Genomic DNA, 20073 nt, shown 5'->3' with positions numbered 1-20073 from the left:
TCGAATATCGAGGGTTAATTAACCCTCCATATTCAACCTTATGTAAATCTTCCCCCATGTATATCTATAACCTTAACTAAAGAGGAATAGAAAGTTCACCTACACATTAGGGCTCATTTAAAATCACAGACACAAGTGTAAAAATGGATGCAATTGTTGCACTTATGGATGCTATTTATTGAAGGTACTTGTGTCTATACATGCTTTTTGTACCTCCACATATTTCCGTTCAGCACCATTGAGCTCATCTAGACTTCTTCAATTCGAGAAGAACAAAGCAAATAATTCAAGGCCATGTTATTTACGCATGGATATTCTGCCTCTGCTTTTCATGGTAAGAATTTTTGTGTGGCCAATCAAAGTAGGACAACTAAGGATTTGGATTATAGACTTTGATACCTACCCAGATGCATGGAATAATGCAAAAAGCACAAAAAAAAAACAAGGAATGAAAAATGGAGCTTTGTATAAAATGTGATATCAAAATAAGCCCAGCCTTATGGGGAAACAGGCCAAGCAATATTGAGTGAGATAATCACTACAGTGGGTTGGGACCCAACTTAGATTCCATAGCAATTCATCAATGGACCAGCCTATTCTACTCAAATCTACCCAGTTTTACCTACCACCAGGCCTTTTTGGTGCATGCACCCTTAGGACCTTTACAAAGTTGTCAAAGTCAAATTGAACCAAGCCCAAATTATCCAACCTAAGACAGCCAATGAACATTTATCCACTTCCAAGTCATTCCAACAACGTCAACAACTTCAAAACTCAATGAACATTTATCCACTTCCAAGTCATTCCAACAACGTCAACAACTTCAAAACTCAATGAACATTTATCCACTTCCAAGTCATTCCAACAACGTCAACAACTTCAAAACTCTGCTGTTAAAGTCAACAGGTGGAGTATTGTATGGCTGTTGTCCAGAATATAACATTCTCCTGAGCGAAAGACAGAAACAATTAGCTTTTGACTTAAAAACCTAACAGACAGATCCTCCCAAAAATCTCTGCCTTAGGGATCATGAATAATAATTAACAAAAAAAAAACAAGCTTAGTCTAGAAATGTGTGTTTATGTTTGTAAAAGTATCGTTCTGTCACAGAAAAGCAGAACATCTCAATAGAGTCATTGTAAAGGAGAAGCTTGTGGCAAGAAAAAAAAAGCTCAGCATGAGGCCTCTACAACTAATACAAACATCATTCGTTATTCCTTAATAGATGAAAACAAGACACCAATAATGGTTTTCTTTGACCGAAAAAAACAAAAAAAAACAAAGAATTAAACAGAGACTAAATGGACTCATACAGTACTTTCATACTTGGGAAGATGAAAGCTTTAATTAAAATTATACTTCAATTTTAAAAAAAACTTCAATGGAACAATTCCATGTCAGTCCATTAGTTTCAGACGTCACATTAGTGTGAGGCTATATTCAGTGATCTTAGATAAAAATGAATGCGGTTTATAAATTTCTCTTCTTTCACCCTCTCCCCTATTCGTTTTATGTTAATTTCCCTGGAAAAAATTTGTTTATAATTTTGTGTTTACTTAAGGTTTTCTGAGGATTCTAATTCAAAAACAATAAATCACATCTATTTGCTTAAAAATATGTAATTGCATCACTCTTAGCTTTTTCACAAACAAGCTGCTTATGTCCTGAGACAACTGCTCTTTGGTTGCGGCTTGTCATTGTTTTCAAATGATCTTTCTAGTCAACCTTTCTGTAAGGCGACATTTAGGGGGTTATTTATCAAGCTCTGAATTTATCTCAGTATTTCTAAGATAAAAATCCAAGCAACTCCGAATTCCCTAATGGACCTTATTTATCACTCAAAAATAGGGTTGGGCAAACTTCAGACCTTTGCCCGAAAAGTCAGAAGTTTTTGAACTTTTCTGCAAAAACACAAATTTTTCAGACTTTTTGACCCAAAGGGGCCCATTTACTTAGTTCGAGTGAAGGAATAGAATAAAAAAAACGTCGAATTTCAAATGTTTTTTTTGGCTACTTTGACCATCGAATGGGCCACTTTGACCTTCGACTACGACTTTGAAGCGAATGATTCAAACTAAAAATAGTTTGACTATTCGACCATTCGAAAGTCGAAGTACCTTCTCTTTAAAAAAAAACTTCAACCCCCTAGTTCGCCACCTAAAACCTACCAAAGTCAATGTTAGCCTATGGGGAAGGTCCCCATAGGCTTAGCAATCTTTTTTGGGTTGAAGAAAAATCGCTCGATCGATGGATTTAATCATTGCGGTAAATCCTTAGACTTCGATATTCGAAGTCGAAGGATTTCAATTCGGCAGTCGAATATATCGAGGGTTAATTCGACAATAAGTAAATTTGCCCCAAAATCCCCAAACACTGGGACCTTCCCTTTTGACTATGTTGAGATGTTGGGTTTTTGGATTTGGAGTTTTCATACCATCGTAATTTTTATACATCCCGAAAAATTCTGATTTTTTTTAAAGGGATACTGTCATGGGAAAAAAAAAATTCAAAATGAATCAGTTAATAGTGCTGCTCCAGCAGAATTCTGCACTGAAATCCATTTCTCAAAAGAGCAAACAAATTTTTTTTTATTCAATTTTTAAATCTGACATGGGGCTAGACATATTGTCAATTTCCCAGCTGCCCCACTATTAACTGATGTGTTTTGAAAAAAACATGTTTTCCCATAAAAGGATCCCTTTAAGGTACGAAAAATCAAAATTTTTCGGATTTCAGGTATTCTGAGATGAATTAATAATGCCCCTAATATGCTGCCTTTTGCTGGAGCTGGTGACCCTTGGGACCAGTAAGTAGATGTATTCTTAGGCTAGATTTCATTTTTTTGGTTTCCTCCGTTCCACCTCCCCACGTTTTCAATCCCACTAATAAGGCTTTCGTTGCGGTTGCGATATCGGCGCCCTCGTGAGTACGTAAATATCGCGAGAATACGCCGCCATTTGCCTTTGAAAAAGCCTATAATCGGCGAAACATGCGTCAGGCACTCTAGCTCTGCCGCTTAGCTATTTAGCAGTTTAGATATGGGTAAAAGAGAACTGCAACGAAAGCCTTATTAGTGGGATTGAAAACGTGGGGAGGTGGATGGGAGGAAACCGTTATCATTTGGGGGGTCCGGAATTTCATTGAGCACACGTATAGCCACTCTGTCAGTACAAGGTGTTGCATTTCTTAGTGTCTAGGGAATAGGCCATACAACATAGGTGCCTCTGAGAGGACACAGTGTTAATTTAAACGAATTTTGCACACCGTGCTGTACAGTAGTGGATCACTTTATTAACACTATATACAGGGCTTTTGTGTCCTGAGTGTATACACAGCGCAATTAGGATTTAATTTGTGCTCAATGAATACTGTTAATGAACAGTTCCATTTCCAAACTCACCCCCAAGAGAGAGTTTAAGGGCTTGACCCAAAGGTTAACTCTCACTACTTCATTCAATCCTTATTTATCCTCTCACCTACAGTACCACCATTACGATCGCTTAGCATTGTTCTCCATGTACCCCATCAATTCATTATAGGGTTATTGGGTGACGTATGATCTAGAAGGGAACAGTCTAATGAATTAAGTACGCTGTAATCCCCATTCACACATAATTCAGATCGAATCTCCACTCTTTTTCTTAATTGTTTTTAAGTGATTTTATGAATTATTCCCCCTCACAACTGATGAATTTTAGGAGTTAATAAAAGTTATATTTTATCAGGTTTCTTATCCAGGGGTCATATGTCGTGGGTCTAATCTTGTTTCATGTCCACAATAAGCACTTCGCACTTTAAAAGTTTTTACTTCACAATGAATTTCACAAGATTTTTCACTTTATTTATTTAACTTTATTGATTACAAAAGATTTTTTCACTAAGTAACACAATCAATTTGTTCACGATGAACTAGTTGATCATCATGTTTTCGAAGACACAATCACTTACAAATCTACAAATAGATTGTGCGACGCCATATACTCCTCCTTTTTTTGTCTCCTTCTGTGAGCATTGAATTTACTTTTATTTAAGGCATTTTTTATTCTTGTTCAAGTCTATCATTTAAACCTTGCAAATACTCAAGAGTATGATTTAGTAAAGAATACCCTTTATTTAGTTCATGGTTAGGATCGCAGCAGAGCACAGAACAGTGAGGTTAAACAGATTGAGAGCACTAGGTCGATACAAAGCATTTTTACTGTTTTGCCATTGTCCTATGCTGTGCTGTGATCTTAAAGGGATACTGTCATGGGAAAAAAAATTTTTTCAGAATTCTGCACTGAAATCCATTTCTCAAAAGAGCAATCAGTTTTTTTTATGTTCAATTTTGAAATCTGACATGGGGCTAGACATATTGTCAATTTCCCAGCTGCCCCAAGTCATGTGACTTGTGCTCTGATAAACTTCAATCACTCTTACTGCTTTACTGCAAGTTGGAGTGATATCACCCCCCTCCCTTTTTCCCCCCAGCAGCCAAACAAAAGAACAATGGGAAGGTAACCAGATAGCAGCTCCCTAACACAAGATAACAGCTGCCTGGTAGATCTAAGAACAACACTCAATAGTAAAAACCCATGTCCCACTGAGACACATTCAGTTACATTGAGAAGGAAAAACAGCAGCCTGCCAGAAAGCATTTCTCTACTAAAGTGCAGGCACAAGTCACATGACATGGGGCAGCTGGGAAATTGACAATATGTCAGATTTCAAAATTAAATATAAAAAAATCTGTTTGCTCTTTTGAGAAATGGATTTCAGTGCAGAATTTTGCTGGAGTAGCACTATTAACTTTGACGGCGAAATTCGTGGCGAAGCGAAACAGCTGTTTTTACACCTGCGACAATTCGCCGGCATAAAAATGGGCACTGCCGTCAAAGTTGATGCCAGCACCCATTAAAGACAATGGGCATTGGTTTTTCATCACCGGTGTCAGAATTGGCTTTGGAACCATTACAGGCATTGAAAAAACCTTGACCCCGGCGTTGGAACAGTCACATGCATCAAATTTTTTTCGCCAGAGAATTTTTGCACCAAATTCGCAAATTTATTATTAAACGGGCAAATTCGCCGCAAATTCGCACCTGCCAAATAAATTCGCCCATCACTAATTGTGGCTACATCTTAGTACTTTTTACTACTTTACGATTTTTAGGCAGTGTTGGGTCATAGGTTCAGTTTATGGGTGTTATAACCATAAACCATAGGAATGATTGCAATTAAAGCAATTTGGCTTTCACAGTAAACAGACCGATCTCTATTTCTGAACCCACAGTTTTTTCCAGATGATTAAGAGCGGAATTTAGTTTCGACTCAAACTCAACCTACATTTTTTCATTTCTGCTGACAAAAGCATGTAAATTTCTTACTTTTAAATATGCTGTGTGTCTTAAACAGGAAGAGTTTGTCTTAAAACAGTTTATTTGCAACAGACATTCTGACTGCAGATATAGACTTTCCTCTTATAGAGTGTGTCATGAGGTGGAAAAAATATGTTTCTCACTTGCCAAAATGTTGTCCTCCAAGTAGCATTTAGAATGATCAAAGCCAATAACTTTCAATTTCGAAACTAATCTAGACATTATAGTTCTCTTTTTTTTTTGTTAAGTAGTGCACTTGAAAAGGCAAAAAGTAAATTTTTCAGCAAAATCCTTAAGAGGTGACACCTTCAAACACCCCTTTCTTTGAAGATCTGACAATGGATTATTGACATAATTGTTGTAATTGCACAGAAGTTACTTTGAATCTAAAAAGAAAAATGTATACATACACTGCTAATGATTTGGCAATTCTAAAAACTGTTGACAAGCTTTGCAGCCATTTTCTTACCTTGGTAGGGGATTTGTAAAAAAAAAACAAAAAACCCTAAACTGTTGAAAAAACCGAAAGCAACTCAATAGAATTTTACCTGTGCTCATTTATTTTTTAAAGCTTGAACATTGCATATTTACAAAAATTGCAACAGTGAAAACTCAATTAAATTGATTTTAGAAAATCAAGTTAAACATTTTCAAAAAATAGCTTGAGCTCAGAAAACTCGAATATGGAATAAAAGCACAAATGTACTTTTGTGAATCAATGAAAAAATAAGATCACAATTTTTTTTTTAATAAATCGATCCATTTTACTAAAGTGAATTGCAATTTTTTTTACCACGAATTATGAAAAATTTGTGGTTTTCTAAAAAAAGCTTATAGAAAATTGAGATTTATCAAGCGAAAAAAACACACAAGCCTTTCATGCAAACTTTGCCAAGTAAAAGTTGTCAAGGTGCTGTAGAAGTCAATGGGATGTGCGATGATCCTATTGGGCCATTTTTAAGCCAATGAGAATGCTAGAGGCTTTTGGATTTTTTTCCGCTATTATTTGTCCAAAAAAATTTAAATTCTTTTAGATTTTCCTCTTATTCGTATTATTTTGAGATCCTTCAGTGCTTTTCTTAATTCGTACTTTTTATAATAGGAATTTTTAATAAATTCAATGAGAGTCATGGTTTTAGAGTTTGTTTTAGTTCTGGTTTCAAAAACCTCAAACATCACTAAAATTCAACCTTTAGTGAATCTGCCTCCATTGGGCAGATTCACTAACTGTCGAAAAGTCGCCAGCGACTGCTTCTCACCCATCGTTATACTTCACCAGGGGAAAATTCACTCACAACGCTAATTCACTAAAATTCAGAGCTTCATGCCGGTCATCAAACGCTGGTGGCTTTTCGCTAGCGTTACTTTGGCAATTTGAGCAATTCAAAGCGAAGATGCGCTAGCGTTCATTTCTGCCTAGCACAAATTCGCTAGAGGTCTTGTGCTCGGGTTAATTTGCATATGGCAGGAAATTTAGCGATGAATGGACTATTTTATGTTATATGTTGCACCAAGTCCACGGTCAACCTCACCTGGTCTGAACTGGCGAAGGCAAGTCTGGCGAAAGAGGTAACGTTCAGTAAAATCCGCATTTTAGGGAATTTGCGGAATAAAATTGGTAAAGCGTTCAATTGGGTCTGAAGCCAATTTCATTATGGTCCCCAGCTCCCAAATGTTGTTATAGATTAAAGAGAATTCTTCAGTTAGAACATTTTTTTTACAGACATTACTGAATATTGAGCTTGCCAAAAGATCCGCAAAGACTATGATATACACGATAAACAAAGCCAACACTATAGTGGAAATTGACAAAAATTGGTTAAAGCACCGGCACAGATGCCCCAATAGTCCACCACTCAAACTCACACCTGCCTGCTGATAGCATTTTGCCTTTATAATGTACTGAGCAAGGACAAGGAGGTCTTTTCAGACAACAAAGGTCATTTGGTGGTGCATTCCTTATATGTACTGTATACTGGTATTAATAATATAAAATGATGATCCTGTGACTTTAATAGCCAAATTTTTTTTTTTTAATTACATTTTTTTTTTTAGTTTAATTTTTTTAGCTCCCGCACTTTGGAATTATTTGAGCAAAAAGTTATACTTGATGGATTCATGTCTTGTTTCACCTTCATTTATTACGTAACAATAGAAATAATAATATAGGGGCAGATTTATCATGGGTTGAATTTCGAAGTTGAAAATACTTCGAAATTCGACCATCGAATTGAAATCCTTTGAATATCGAATTCGAAGGATTTAGCAATAAAATAAGCATTCGATCAAGAAAATAAAAATCGTTCGAATCGAACGATTCGAATGATTTTCAGCGAAAATGTAGAAAACTCTTGTAGAAGGTCCCCATAGGCTTATAATGCAATTCGGTAGGTTTAACTTGGCGAAGTATTGAATTTGAAGGATTTTTAAAGAGGCAGTACTTCGAATATCGAATGGTCGAATAGTCGAATGATTTTTAGTTTGAATCGTTCGAATCAAAGTCGAAATTCGAACTTTTTTTAACTTCACTCGAGCTTAGTAAATCTGCCCCATAGTGTATAATACATAATAACTTTGTGATATACAGTATAATAATTTAAGATCAAGAATGCTAATACTGTACTATAATAGCTCCACCCCTTAATTTAACCATTTTATAACATAGGTTACTTATAGGTCATCTAATTTAGGGTTGCATCCAAAGTCAGAATGAAAACACAATCGCTGTAAATATATCTACATTGCGACAATGGATTAAGAAAGGAAAAAAAAAACAAATTCACTATAATCACAGAAAAATGTCAACACAGTGAATCATATCCAGTATAATATGTCCATGTACCAATAAAAAGACTTTATTAGATGTGGTTTATGTGGGCGAAAAAAGAGGTAATAATGTGTCCACTGACAAGAAATATGCTTCTGTTATTTAGAGCTTTAATGTTTAACTATTATTTTCATTTTGGCTTTGCCTGATCCTCAAAGTCAAATAACAGAAGATTGATGCTACATTTATAGGAAATGATTAAACAATAGTTCATCTTGAACGTTGAACTGTTGCTTATAATCCTTAACACATTTAGAGCTACCGAGCCATTTAACCACAGATGAGCAAAAGCATTTTATATAAAACAGAAATACAGATGAGGTCACAATGGTTCATCATTTAGAAGCACATTATCTAAGGATGCTTTAAACTCATTGACAGCATTAGATAATTTTTGTCAAATAACTTTTGTTTTAAATTAGGTCTACAGATCACCGACTCCCTGAGATGTAGATAAACTGGAAAAATCTATTTTTCTTTGATAAAATAGATGATATAATATGCCCCCTACCCAAAGCCGCGACCCTACCCGTAAAGGGTTAATTTGACTACCAAAACAATGAACGTTAGTGAAGTCATTTTGGAGGCAGATCAACCAGGTAAGTGATAAAATAGCATTATCATCAGGGGTGGGGGGAAGAGAACTCATCCACCCTTTAGCTGGGTACCCAAACAGGATCAGAACTTTCTGCCCAAAACCTGGGAATACCCAACCCAATGCAGGTTTCTAGTACTTCAGGAGATGTAAATACTGTTGTTGCTCACTGTTGGGTTCCCAAATACAGCTACAACTCCCAGCATAGTACTAGACATAAGCAATGGTTAATGCCTTTTGGGAGCTGTAGCCCAGTTAGTTCATGGATGGACTCTTAGCTGCTCCATAAATCGTTCAACATTTGTCAATGGTTATGTAATTCTTTGTTTTCCATTCTTACAGAAGCATTAAACACATTAGGGATCATTTATGACACCTGAGACAGTGTACAAAGAACAAAAAAATTAGGGCAATGCAAATGTTTTTGCACTTTGCCTTCAGAATTGCCGAAGGTCTCTCTGCTTTATTTGCACTCTCTGCATTCTACGGGCTCCATTCAAGAGGGGTGGGCATCAGGCGGATTGTAGGCATCTTTACTCCCACCAAACTTTCACTTCAGTGTGGGGGATCTCCGATTGGCTCCAGACATCTTTACTCCCACCACCTACCCATTCCCTACCGGTCCCCTAGCCATCCTCATGCAAGAAGATCTTCCAAACAGTATCATAAATCCTTTGTGATGCCCGGCTGTAACAACTCACCCTGGTGGTCCAGTGGTGCGGCAGGGGCGCCTGCCGTGCCATCTGCGGGGACGCCCTCCACGTGCTTCCTCTTCCCCCACCATTGCTGTTTCTGAGGGCGTGCACGCGTCTCATTTCTCTTGTTGACGCAGACACCCTGGCCGACGGGAAAAGGGATGCTATGACGCAAAATATCTTGTGAAAACTGCCCGTGATAGGATCTTGTTGCTGATGCTTTGTGCTTTTTTGAGCTTCTGTATTCTGATTCTGATTTTGGTTTTGACCCCTGCCTGGCTAAACGACTATCCTGACCTCCATATCTGACCCTTGCCTGAATATCGACTACCCCTTCTGCTGAATCCTCCTGTCTGATTGATTACCCGGTTTTGACCTTTGCCTGCCTGATTATGATTGACATCTGCCTGCCTCGACCCAGCCTGTTCTCACGACGATTCTGGTTTCCTGTTTTGTACCGTGACCATCGGCCTAAGACTCTAGCTTACAGTCGTGCCCCTCTGTCTATCCAGAACCTATAGCCTTGCACCTCTCGTTTAAGTCCTGGTGGCATCCAAGTAGCTGAGGGCTCCTCCCGAGGCCAAAGGCGGTCACAGTACAGGTGAAGCACGAGCCGAGACCAGGGTGCTTGGCATTTGTTTTGGTGTTGGGTGCCGACCGTGACACCGGCTTTCCATTCTTCTAATGCATTAAAGGTATTAGGGATTATTTACAACCACTGAGACAGTGTGCAAAGTGCAAGAAAATAGGTAAACACTATATATCAAGGCAGATTTTGCTCATTTTCATGGCCTTTCCTTATTATTTATTGTCACTTATTTCATTATATTAAAGATTTAGGACTTTTGACAGTTGTCAGAATTTCTTGGTTTACAAATAGGTTAAAAAAATTTATCTGTACTCACTCATTTCCATATATTCTGGTGTCAGCCCAGTAAATGGTTCAAGTGCATAGTCATGGACCCATTGTTGAGGTTCTTTAGAGCTGTTTAAATTGTTTTCACCAGGCTCTGGTCTTTTGTCTTTAAACTTCCTGTACAATTTCTTTAACTTCCTGTTAAGAAAATAATAATGTTAAAATAAAACCCAACAAATATTTGTGGCCAACATTTGATGCATTTGGCAATTTTCTTCACTTTCCTTATCTGGTTACAAATTCTATCTTTTTGACCTCTCATTTGAGATGCCGGATTTTCTGATTCAGAATTTTCCATCCTCTGGGTTTAATAAATTCCAAAAAATGTGTGATTTTTTTGAAAGTCTGATTTTATAGAAAAAAAAAATCACAAATTTTTCGTGGTTTTTGCATTCAGAGTTTAGTAAATAACCCCCTAAGTCTACTTGGAAAATCCTGTAAATATTAAATACATCCAATAGGCTTGTTTAGCTTTCATTAAGATATATCTGAGATTGGATCAAGTAAAAGATATTCTATTTTATTATTACTACAAAGAAAAATTAAAGCTTTTGGAAAATTTGGATTATTTGGATAAAATGAAGTCTTTCTTTAATTCAGAGCTTTTTGGATAATGGGTTTCCAGGTAACAGATTGCATACCTGTATTACTTTAATGTTTATAGGTGGAAATGTAATAAAATTTGCAAAGAAAACAAATCTGGGCACAAATAAAAATTTGCATGTTGCAATGTAATATTCTTCATCTGACCTTTTCTTGCATTGCGAATCTTAATTGTGCAGTGCGAACCTTTAACAGCTGCTCGAAGGTGGTGTAAACTTTTGAAACAAACGTAACAAGTAAAAGGTTCCTTATACCTCCTCCCTTCTTAGATTTGTTTTAAATTGCATCTATATATAATACATATATAGATATATGATACTTGCCAATAATGGACTCCTTTGAGTTTTTTAGGGTTTTAATTTCCTTTTAAAAGCTCTTTTTATTGTTTATACATGAAGATAACATTCCTAGTTTGTCACTAAGGGACACTTTTATGCTGGATAACTAAGATAAACTTGATTATTTTAGAAAACTATGCAGAATTAATTGATTTCAGTATGATGAAGCTTATATTATATTCTCATTTTCGCGATAGTTCCCCTTTAACATTTAGGAAGTTTGGCACAGTCACCAGGCTGTAGAATGTCTCCTCCCCCTCCTCAACACCTTTTAGGTTGGGATTTGTTTTAAACATCTTAAAGCACCGGGCCTGTGATTAGCGAATTTATTCAACAGGCGTGAAAATGCGGTGAATATCCTCGTTCACCACCGGCGAATAAATATGCAACTTTTTTTGACGCCGGTGACAATTCCGACACTGACAACAATTCTGACACCGACGACAATTTGCCACACGCCCATTGACTTTAGTGCAACTGGATAAAATAGGTGGGTCAAATTGGTGCCAACGTCAATTTTGATGCCGGAGTCAAAACTTGCGTTTTGTGAATTTTTTTGCCGTTCCGCAAATTTTGCAAATTTTTTGCCGAAGCAAAACGGGGAACAATTTTGGCCATCACTAGTGTTGATCATAAAATTAAGAAAACTCTTATAACCCTGGAGGATTTACAGTTTAAAGGGCATAGATATCTTTTTAAAGAACACAGCGTACATTCTGAAACGTTGTTAATACAGTCCTCCCTAACCTGTTTGTACTTCAAGCAAAACATTAAAAATGTTTCAAAGACCCATGTCTGCCTTCTGTCTGTTTCCATTCCAGGCTGCTGTCTGAGGCATAGAACAACCAGTTTCGTGTATGGTGCCCATGGCCTGGTTATTTATTTTGCTAATATTTCTGTATAACAAACATGACTTGGATTATTCTGCACAATGTGTTTTGTGCCAATACTCAAGGAAAGGATTCCACATGATAATTCAATTCATTTCCATCCAAACTTTTGGGGAGCCACATAATAAATACAGAAAAGCTAAGAAAACAGAGGGAGTTAGAATAATGCATTCCTTACAATGGCGAATGATGCATTCAGCATCTGATTCATATAATTCCAGCTAAAACCTATTGAAGCACTAGGGATGCACCGAATCCACTATTTTGGATTCGGCCAAACCCTCGAATGCTTCATGAAAGATTCGGCCTTATACCAAACCAAATCGGGAACTGAATCGGGAAGGGGAAAACATTTTTTTACTTGTTTTGTGAGAAAAAGTTACGCGATTTCGGATTGGGCCGGGCAGAAGGGTTTAACGAATCTGAAACCTGCTGAAAAAGGTAGAATCCTGGCCGAATCCCAAAATAAATCCTGGATTCGGTGCATCCCTAGTTAGCACTGCCCTGAAACTAATAAACAGTACATTGTATATTTATAGATATATAATTGAACTTTATTAAAGGGGAAGTTCCCCTTTACCTTAACTTGCAATATATAGAGGGTCATTCAAACATACAGTTGTAGCACACCTGTAGTTGGCCTGAGATATGTGCTGATAGTGTGAGTTGCTGCCAATGCACCAGGGCCACCATGGACTATGGGCAACTCCTGGTGAGGTGTAAAATTACCTCCAGCAGTTCACTTATTACTTTCTGGGTGCAGACCAACAAAATGGGAATAAACTGCAAAAATGCACTATTACGTATAGACAGTAGATCTATTTCACAGCAGTCAGGCAAAATAATCTTCAAATACATTCAACGCATTTGATGGAATCCTCAACACTTTGTGATATTTTAAATAGGTCACTCTTAGGGGATAGTACAACCTGGCTTGGTGATTCTTCCCCAGCACTAGGGATCACATGGGGTATCTCGCTTCTCAGCACTTTCCCTGCTCCTGAGCTCACCCACTTATGTCCCTATCTGGCAGCTTGATCACCGCGAGGGTGTTTACCCAATTATTCTCCTTGTTGGTGTAACAACTCACCCTGGAGGTCTAGTGGTTTGGCACGGACGCCCGGCACGTCATCGGCGGATGCCCGCCACAGCTCCTCTTCTTCCTGTGTGCCAGTTCCTTAGGGTGTGCGGCATGCATCCTCTTGGTTTATAGGTGCATTTGCGCTGGCGTGACGATGCCAGCGCGCAATGGCGTGAAATTCAAAGATATTTAAAGGAACCTTATGTATTTTCTCATTGCCCATTATTGGTTCATCCTAGTGAGTTCCTGGGTGCTATCTTCGTGTATTCTTGTTATCTGATCCCTGTTTGACCCCTGCCTGATTGACCATTCTGACTTCTGTGATCTTGACCCGTGCCTGGTAAATCGACTACTCTGATATCTGTATTCCGACCCGTGCCTTTCTTGACTATTCTGATTGAACTCCCAGTCTTGACTATTCTAATTGAACTCCAGGCTTTGACCCTTGCCTGTCTGACTTCGCTTGAATCCTGCCCGCACCGACCTGGCCTGTTTGACTACGCTTTCTGTTTGCTCCTTGAACTGTGACTTTCTGCCACAAGAGCCGGAAGCAAGAGCCGAGAACAGGGAGCCTAGCATTGGTTCTGGATTTTGAGTGCCGATCGTGACAGTTGGAACAAATAGCTGCTTATTAGCTAAACTGCAAATAACTTTGCTCCTAAAGCGTAGGGATGTAGCGAATCGCCGAGTATGTGTTCGCGAACGCCGTTCGCGAACACCGGCAAAAAATGCGAACAGTTCGCGAACTGTTCGCGAACTTCGGACATCCGAAAATCGTTCGATTCGAACGATCGAAGGATTTTAATCGTTCGATCGAACGATTTTCGTTCGAATCGAACGAAAATCGTTCGATTTTAGCGATCGAATGGTCAAACGATTTTGACGCGAACGCCTATTGGCGAATGTCGCGCGACGTTCGCGAACTTGCGGCGGACGCGAACAGTCGAAGTTCGCGCGAACTAGTTCACCGGCGAACAGTTCGCTACATCCCTACTAAAGCGATTATAACACAACACTTCTATTACTAACTAGAACTGTCCCTAACTTCAGCCTAACACCAGCTAAGACCCAATCCTGTACCCACCTTCCCCCAAGATGGGATCCTGGAAAAGAGCCCTGAGCACATGTATGCTCTCCTATTAATACAAAATGACACTGCCATCTGCTGTATAAACAATGAACTAGATAAAATAACTGATAACCCAGAAAGGGAAATAGCTGCCTAGGGTGAATCAAAGGGCCACTTTAGGGGGCAGATTTATCAAGGGTCGAATTGAAAATTTTTAAATTTAAATTTCGAGCTAATTTTAGTGTACTTCGACTAGGGAATAGCCCAAATTTGATTTGAATTTGAAAAAAAATAAAAAAATTTAGGGATGCACCGAATTCACTATTTTGGATTCGGCCAAACGAATCCTTCGCGAAAGATTCAGGCAAATGCAAATTAGGAGTGGAAAGGGGAAAACATTTTTTACTTCCTTGTTTTGTGACAGAAAGTCATGTGATTTCCCTCCAGACCCTAATTTGCATATGCAAATTAGGATTTTGATTCGGTTCGGTCGGACAGAAGGATTCGGCTGAATCTGAATCCTGCTGAAAAAGGTTGAATCCTGGCCAAATCCTGAACCAAATCCTGGATTCGATGCATCCCTAGAAAATTTGAATATCAAAACGCATCATGTACTATTACACAATTAAGGACTGGAGCGCTCTAACTACTCGCCGTATCATTAAGATTATGTATTGGGACGTTCTTCTACTTCGCGGTCTGCTAAAACATTTAATCCAAGTTTGCTCACCGCTGTTTGAAATTGGCTCGGGTGCATAAGCCCCAAGCCCTCCGCTTTAAATATCCCAATGAAGTAAATTTGTGGGTCACTCACCGCTCCTGATCGGTGGTCCGGGTGCTGCGCCCCGAACCCTCAGCATAGGGGAGACATCAAGGTACGAAATCAACACTTTGGCACGCACTCCACAGGACTCCAGGTAACGGTAAAAAGGATTTTACTTTATTACACAAACAAATATCCACCTAACGCGTTTCGTATGTTACCACACGTAATCATAGGCATGATTACGTGTGGTAACATACGAAACGCGTTAGGTGGATATTTGTTTGTGTAATAAAGTAAAATCCTTTTTACCGTTACCTGGAGTCCTGTGGAGTGCGTGCCAAAGTGTTGATTTCGCATCATGTACTATCTCTTTAAAAATTCAACTTCGACTACTTTAAATCGAATTTGATCGAATACAATCCGAAGTCGATTTAAACAATTGAATACAGCCTATTCCCTTAAAGTTAAATTTTTTTTATTTTATTTAATACATTTCGGTTGGTCCTTTTTTATTCGAAATTCAAGATGATGGGAGTTTAAAGAAACTCCCATCACCTTGATAAATCTGCCCCTAGGTGTCCAACTACAGGGGAAACTGCCTGAGAAAATATCTAACCTCCAGGGTTTCTATGTAGTACAGAGAGCACCAGGGATACAAGACACAGGAGACCCATGCACAGGGATGCCTTGCATAGAATGATACCCACATAGACTGTTGCCCAAGGTTCAAGCCCCAAAGTGTAGAGTTTTGCTTTTAAACTTATACCTAAGGTAATAGCAAATGAATCCTAATATATTCACACACTGATAAAACCAATTGAAACATTTATTTATAAGATAAATATAAATTGTATCCCCTACATTTCCCCTTTCGGCACCAGTGCGCTCTTTAAAAGTAATGAAAGTAGTTCTTAAACTTGAAAATACGTATGTTTCAATCGGAGACGGGAAGTCAGCCATAAAACTCTAGTCTGTAAACTGATTTCCAGCAGGATTTCAAGTGAATTTCTAGGAAAAAGGCAATTTACTTATTTTACTGTTTGTTGGTTTTAGCTATGCATTTTATTGCTGCCTGTAAGCGTATTATGTCCTTTTAAAGGATAAGTAAACCTTTAAAATAAGTGAATATAAAACTGACGAGGTTGCTATTCTAAGCAATTTTGTAATTTACATTCATTATTTATTTTCTTTCTATTCCAAGATATTATGGGATACATGTTCTGTTAATATGAACAAATTTTGTTCCAACTGCGCCACCTGCTGGTCAGTTTCTGACCAGTCTGACCACCAAGTAGTCAAGGAAGTTGTCAGGAGAAAGAAAGAGGCTGCTCTGATGTTCTTCTGCTTAAGAAAACAATTAGAAACCTTTCTCAAGTCTTTCCTAAGCAGAAGAACATCAGAGCAGCCTCTTTCTTTCTCCTGTCAACTTCCTTGTTTACTTGGTGATCAGACTGGTCAGAAACTGACCAGCAGGTGGCACTGTTGGAACAAAATTCATTCATATTAACAGCACATGTTTCCCTTAATATCTTGGAATAAAAAGAAAATAAATAATGAATGTAAATGACAAAAGTGTTTAGAATAGCACCCTCATCAATTCTACATTAATTTATTTTAAAGGTTTACTTATCCTTTAATGTTCTGCAGAGCCCTAAATTCCCTCTAATTTCTCTTAGGCTATGGGTGAAAAAGTGATATTGTGTGTGCACTTTAAAAATTGTGAAAAAACAAGAATAAACAATGTGATGCATACACAATATTCTGGGACCACCCCAATGTTCTCACCAGCTATGGTTATGTTTATAAGGGGTAACAATGATTAGATACCAATGGCTGATGTAGTATATTCAATGGAGTTGCAATAGCTTTTAGCTAGTTGAGTCCAACAGAACTAAAGTGAAAGAGGTCCACATTTGGAGGCAGTCAGTGTTTTAATGCATTCACTAGTGATGGGCGAATTTAAACAGCGCAAATTCGCCCATCACTAGCATTCACAATATCAGAGTGTTACATGTTCTATTTTGGACAAGTTGTGGAGAACATTTCAACAGTATAATTGTAGGTTAAAGTAAATATTGCCTTCAGTTGTATCTCCTGTGGGATTCCAACCTGTTGTTGCACATGAATGAATGGGTTGTACAAAGGTATTTTTGAAAACAACAGAAATCTGCCTATATTTCATCATGCACCAGAACAAACCTCTCTGTGACAAGTATGAGTTTTTAAAGGCAAAGGTTTCTTTCTGTTTGATCAAGGAACAATCTGCTACAGAATATGTAACATTTAGGGGGTTATTTATCAAGCTCCGAATATCTGAACCTCGAATAATTCACATTTTTCGGAGCAAAAAAAAAAAATTTATTAATAAGTTGTGTCAGTGCCTTGAAGGAAGGGTAGGCTGGGTAATTAATTGCATGGTCAGGATAGGCAGTAGCATGGGAAAGGATATAGAAAGTCAGGAGGAATAATATATATAATATATGGATAATGGGAAAAGGAAATAGCAGCCTTTTCTGATGCTGAGCAGGGAGCAAGCAACAACCCTCATGCTCATCCTACTGTTGTCAGGACGGTTTGGCTGGAGGGGTTAGTTACGTAGGTGCCTTGGGTTTATTTATTTACTGCATGGAGGAATGTTTGATGGGGGCTTACAGTATGTCCCAGTTTTACGCACAGATGTGGTCTCTTTGTACAATGTCCCACGACTGCGGTTTTCCAATTACCCACCTATTGCTGTCGTATGATGTGACCAGCAAAGCATTGGTTTTTTTTTGTTGGTTGACCTATTGCAAATTACGAAAAATACCAGTGTATAGATCATATCGAAATTGAATCAATCAAATGTTTGCTCTTTCCATGTCAATATTATGGGGGTTATTTATTAAGCTCTGTATACCCGAAATCCCAAAAATTCGGATTTTTCGGAACTTAATAAAAAATCTGAATTTTTCGGTATGTATTAGTCCGATGGTATGAAAACTCCAAAAACAAAAACTGGCATCTCAAAGCTCTTGGGGTCCTGTGTTAGTCAATGGGAAAGGTCCCAGTATCTGCGCTTCTGTCAGTACCGATATCTGATGATTTCGGGGATTTTGGGCCAAAAAGTCTGAAAACTCCTAAAAATGTGTGTTTTTTGTGAAAAAGTCTGAAAACTTAGACCCGAACCTATTATTTTGGAATTTGGAGTTGTTCTGAGTTTTATCTTAGAAATACTAAGGGGCCGATTCACTAACTTCGAGTGAAGGATTCGAAGAAAAAAAACTTCGAATTTCGAAGTGTTTTTTGGGCTTCTTCAACCATCGAATTGTCTACTTCGACCTACGACTTCGAATCGAAGGATTCGAACTAAAAATCGTTCGACTATTCGACTATTCGATAGTCGAAGTACTGTCTCTTTAAGAAAAAACTTCGACCCCCTAGTTTGCCATCTAAAAGCTACCGAACTCAATGTTAGCCTATGGGGAAGGATATTCCTTCGATCGTTGGATTTAAATCCTTCGAATCGTTCGATTCAAAGGATTTAATCGTTCGATCGAAGGAATAATCCTTCAATCGTTCGATCAAACTATTTGCGCTAAAATTAACCCTCGATATATTCGACCCTTGGTGAATCGGCCCTAAAATTCATTTGGAGCTTGATAAATAACCCCCTACATGTTCAATTATTCTAGTAATTATAAATATTAAACTCCTATAGTATAAGTACATTATACCGAACATTTGTTGGGGTCCTTTAAATGAACTTATGCCAGCAACCCACCTTTCTTCTTGGTGCCTTAGCTTTTCAAACTGTGTGACCCTCCTTGCCCGTGTTGCCAGTCTAGTCTAGCACAGATATTTTAATATATTCCAGCCTTTGCACTGTCAAACATGCTGACACTTAAAGCCAAATCATTGCTGTATTTTCAGTTCATAAGAACAACGCATGGGCTCTAGGGAGGCTGCAGAACCTCAGCCTGTAACTATTATATTATATATAAATAAATCTCCATGTTCACTTATGACTGTAATTGACAGACTTGCTTGTATTATAGCACTTAGTTCCCTTGATTAAAATAAGTGGCTTTTTGGGGAAATTCTGGCTCTCCCATTTTAAGTCTGAAAAAAATAAGGAAAATATCTTCTTTCCCAAGGGTATCAGACCCACCATACAAATGGCAACTATAAATACTTGTTTGTTCATGAATAATTACGTGGTGTATATAAAAGCATTAGTAAATGTTGCCAAGTTTACAGCTCTCTGATACAAAAATAATGAGCTCGCTGGGCAGAAATTTAAAAAGTTTGGATTTTACATTTTTAACCTATAAAGCTCCTACCAGAAAAAAAATATTTTTTATATTTCCTCTTACAAAGAAGATTATAAAGTTGACATGACAGGGTTGAGTTCCAGGGACGAGTGAACGTTTTTGCCGTATTTCACCGTGGAAATGAAACCCACAGACTTCAATGGGAGAAAAAAAAATTGCACCACGTCAAAAAAAAAAAATTGTCGCCCATAGACTTTAATGCATTTCAGCAAATCTTCACTGTCGGCTAATTTTTGGCAAAGCGAAACAGGTTAAACTTGCCTATCCCTACTGAGTTGTGTAACACTGAGTGATTTCTAGTAGTGATGGGCGAATTTGGGGTGTTTCTCTTCGTCGAAAAATTTGCGTAACGGCACCAGCATCCTTTTTTTTTTGCCGGCGAATTTTCGCTGGCGGATTTTCATGGCGGTTTCGCGAATGTATGCGCCGGCAGTGAATTGCGGGAATTCGCTGCGAATTCGAGCCTGGCAAATAAATTCGCCCATCACTAATCTCTAGGGCTGGGGAAAAAAACTCAAAGTGTGACTTTTTACCATGAAAAATTGAGAATTTGCATTCGCATTTCGAAAATGCTATTTTTTTAGAGTTATGAAGTACAAAAAACTTGACATTTGACATCTTAAAGC

At 38.0% G+C, this 20073-nt stretch overlaps 1 protein-coding gene across 1 annotated transcript in view; it reads right to left on the bottom strand.

Moving 5' to 3' along the window:
• ano2.S (anoctamin 2, calcium activated chloride channel S homeolog) overlaps positions 1-20073 on the bottom strand; it is a 176382-nt gene that overhangs the window by 28813 nt on the left and 127496 nt on the right. Inside the window, exon 20 of the mRNA XM_041587979.1 lies at positions 10380-10528. Coding sequence (XP_041443913.1) covers positions 10380-10528 — 149 coding nt within the window. The remainder of the gene's footprint in view (positions 1-10379; positions 10529-20073) is intronic.

The sequence above is a fragment of the Xenopus laevis genome, chromosome 3S (assembly GCF_017654675.1).
Source record: "Xenopus laevis strain J_2021 chromosome 3S, Xenopus_laevis_v10.1, whole genome shotgun sequence".
Lineage (NCBI taxonomy): Eukaryota > Metazoa > Chordata > Amphibia > Anura > Pipidae > Xenopus > Xenopus laevis.
The sequence above is the reverse complement of the archived record's forward strand: the minus strand, read 5'-3'. Positions and strand labels throughout refer to the sequence as shown.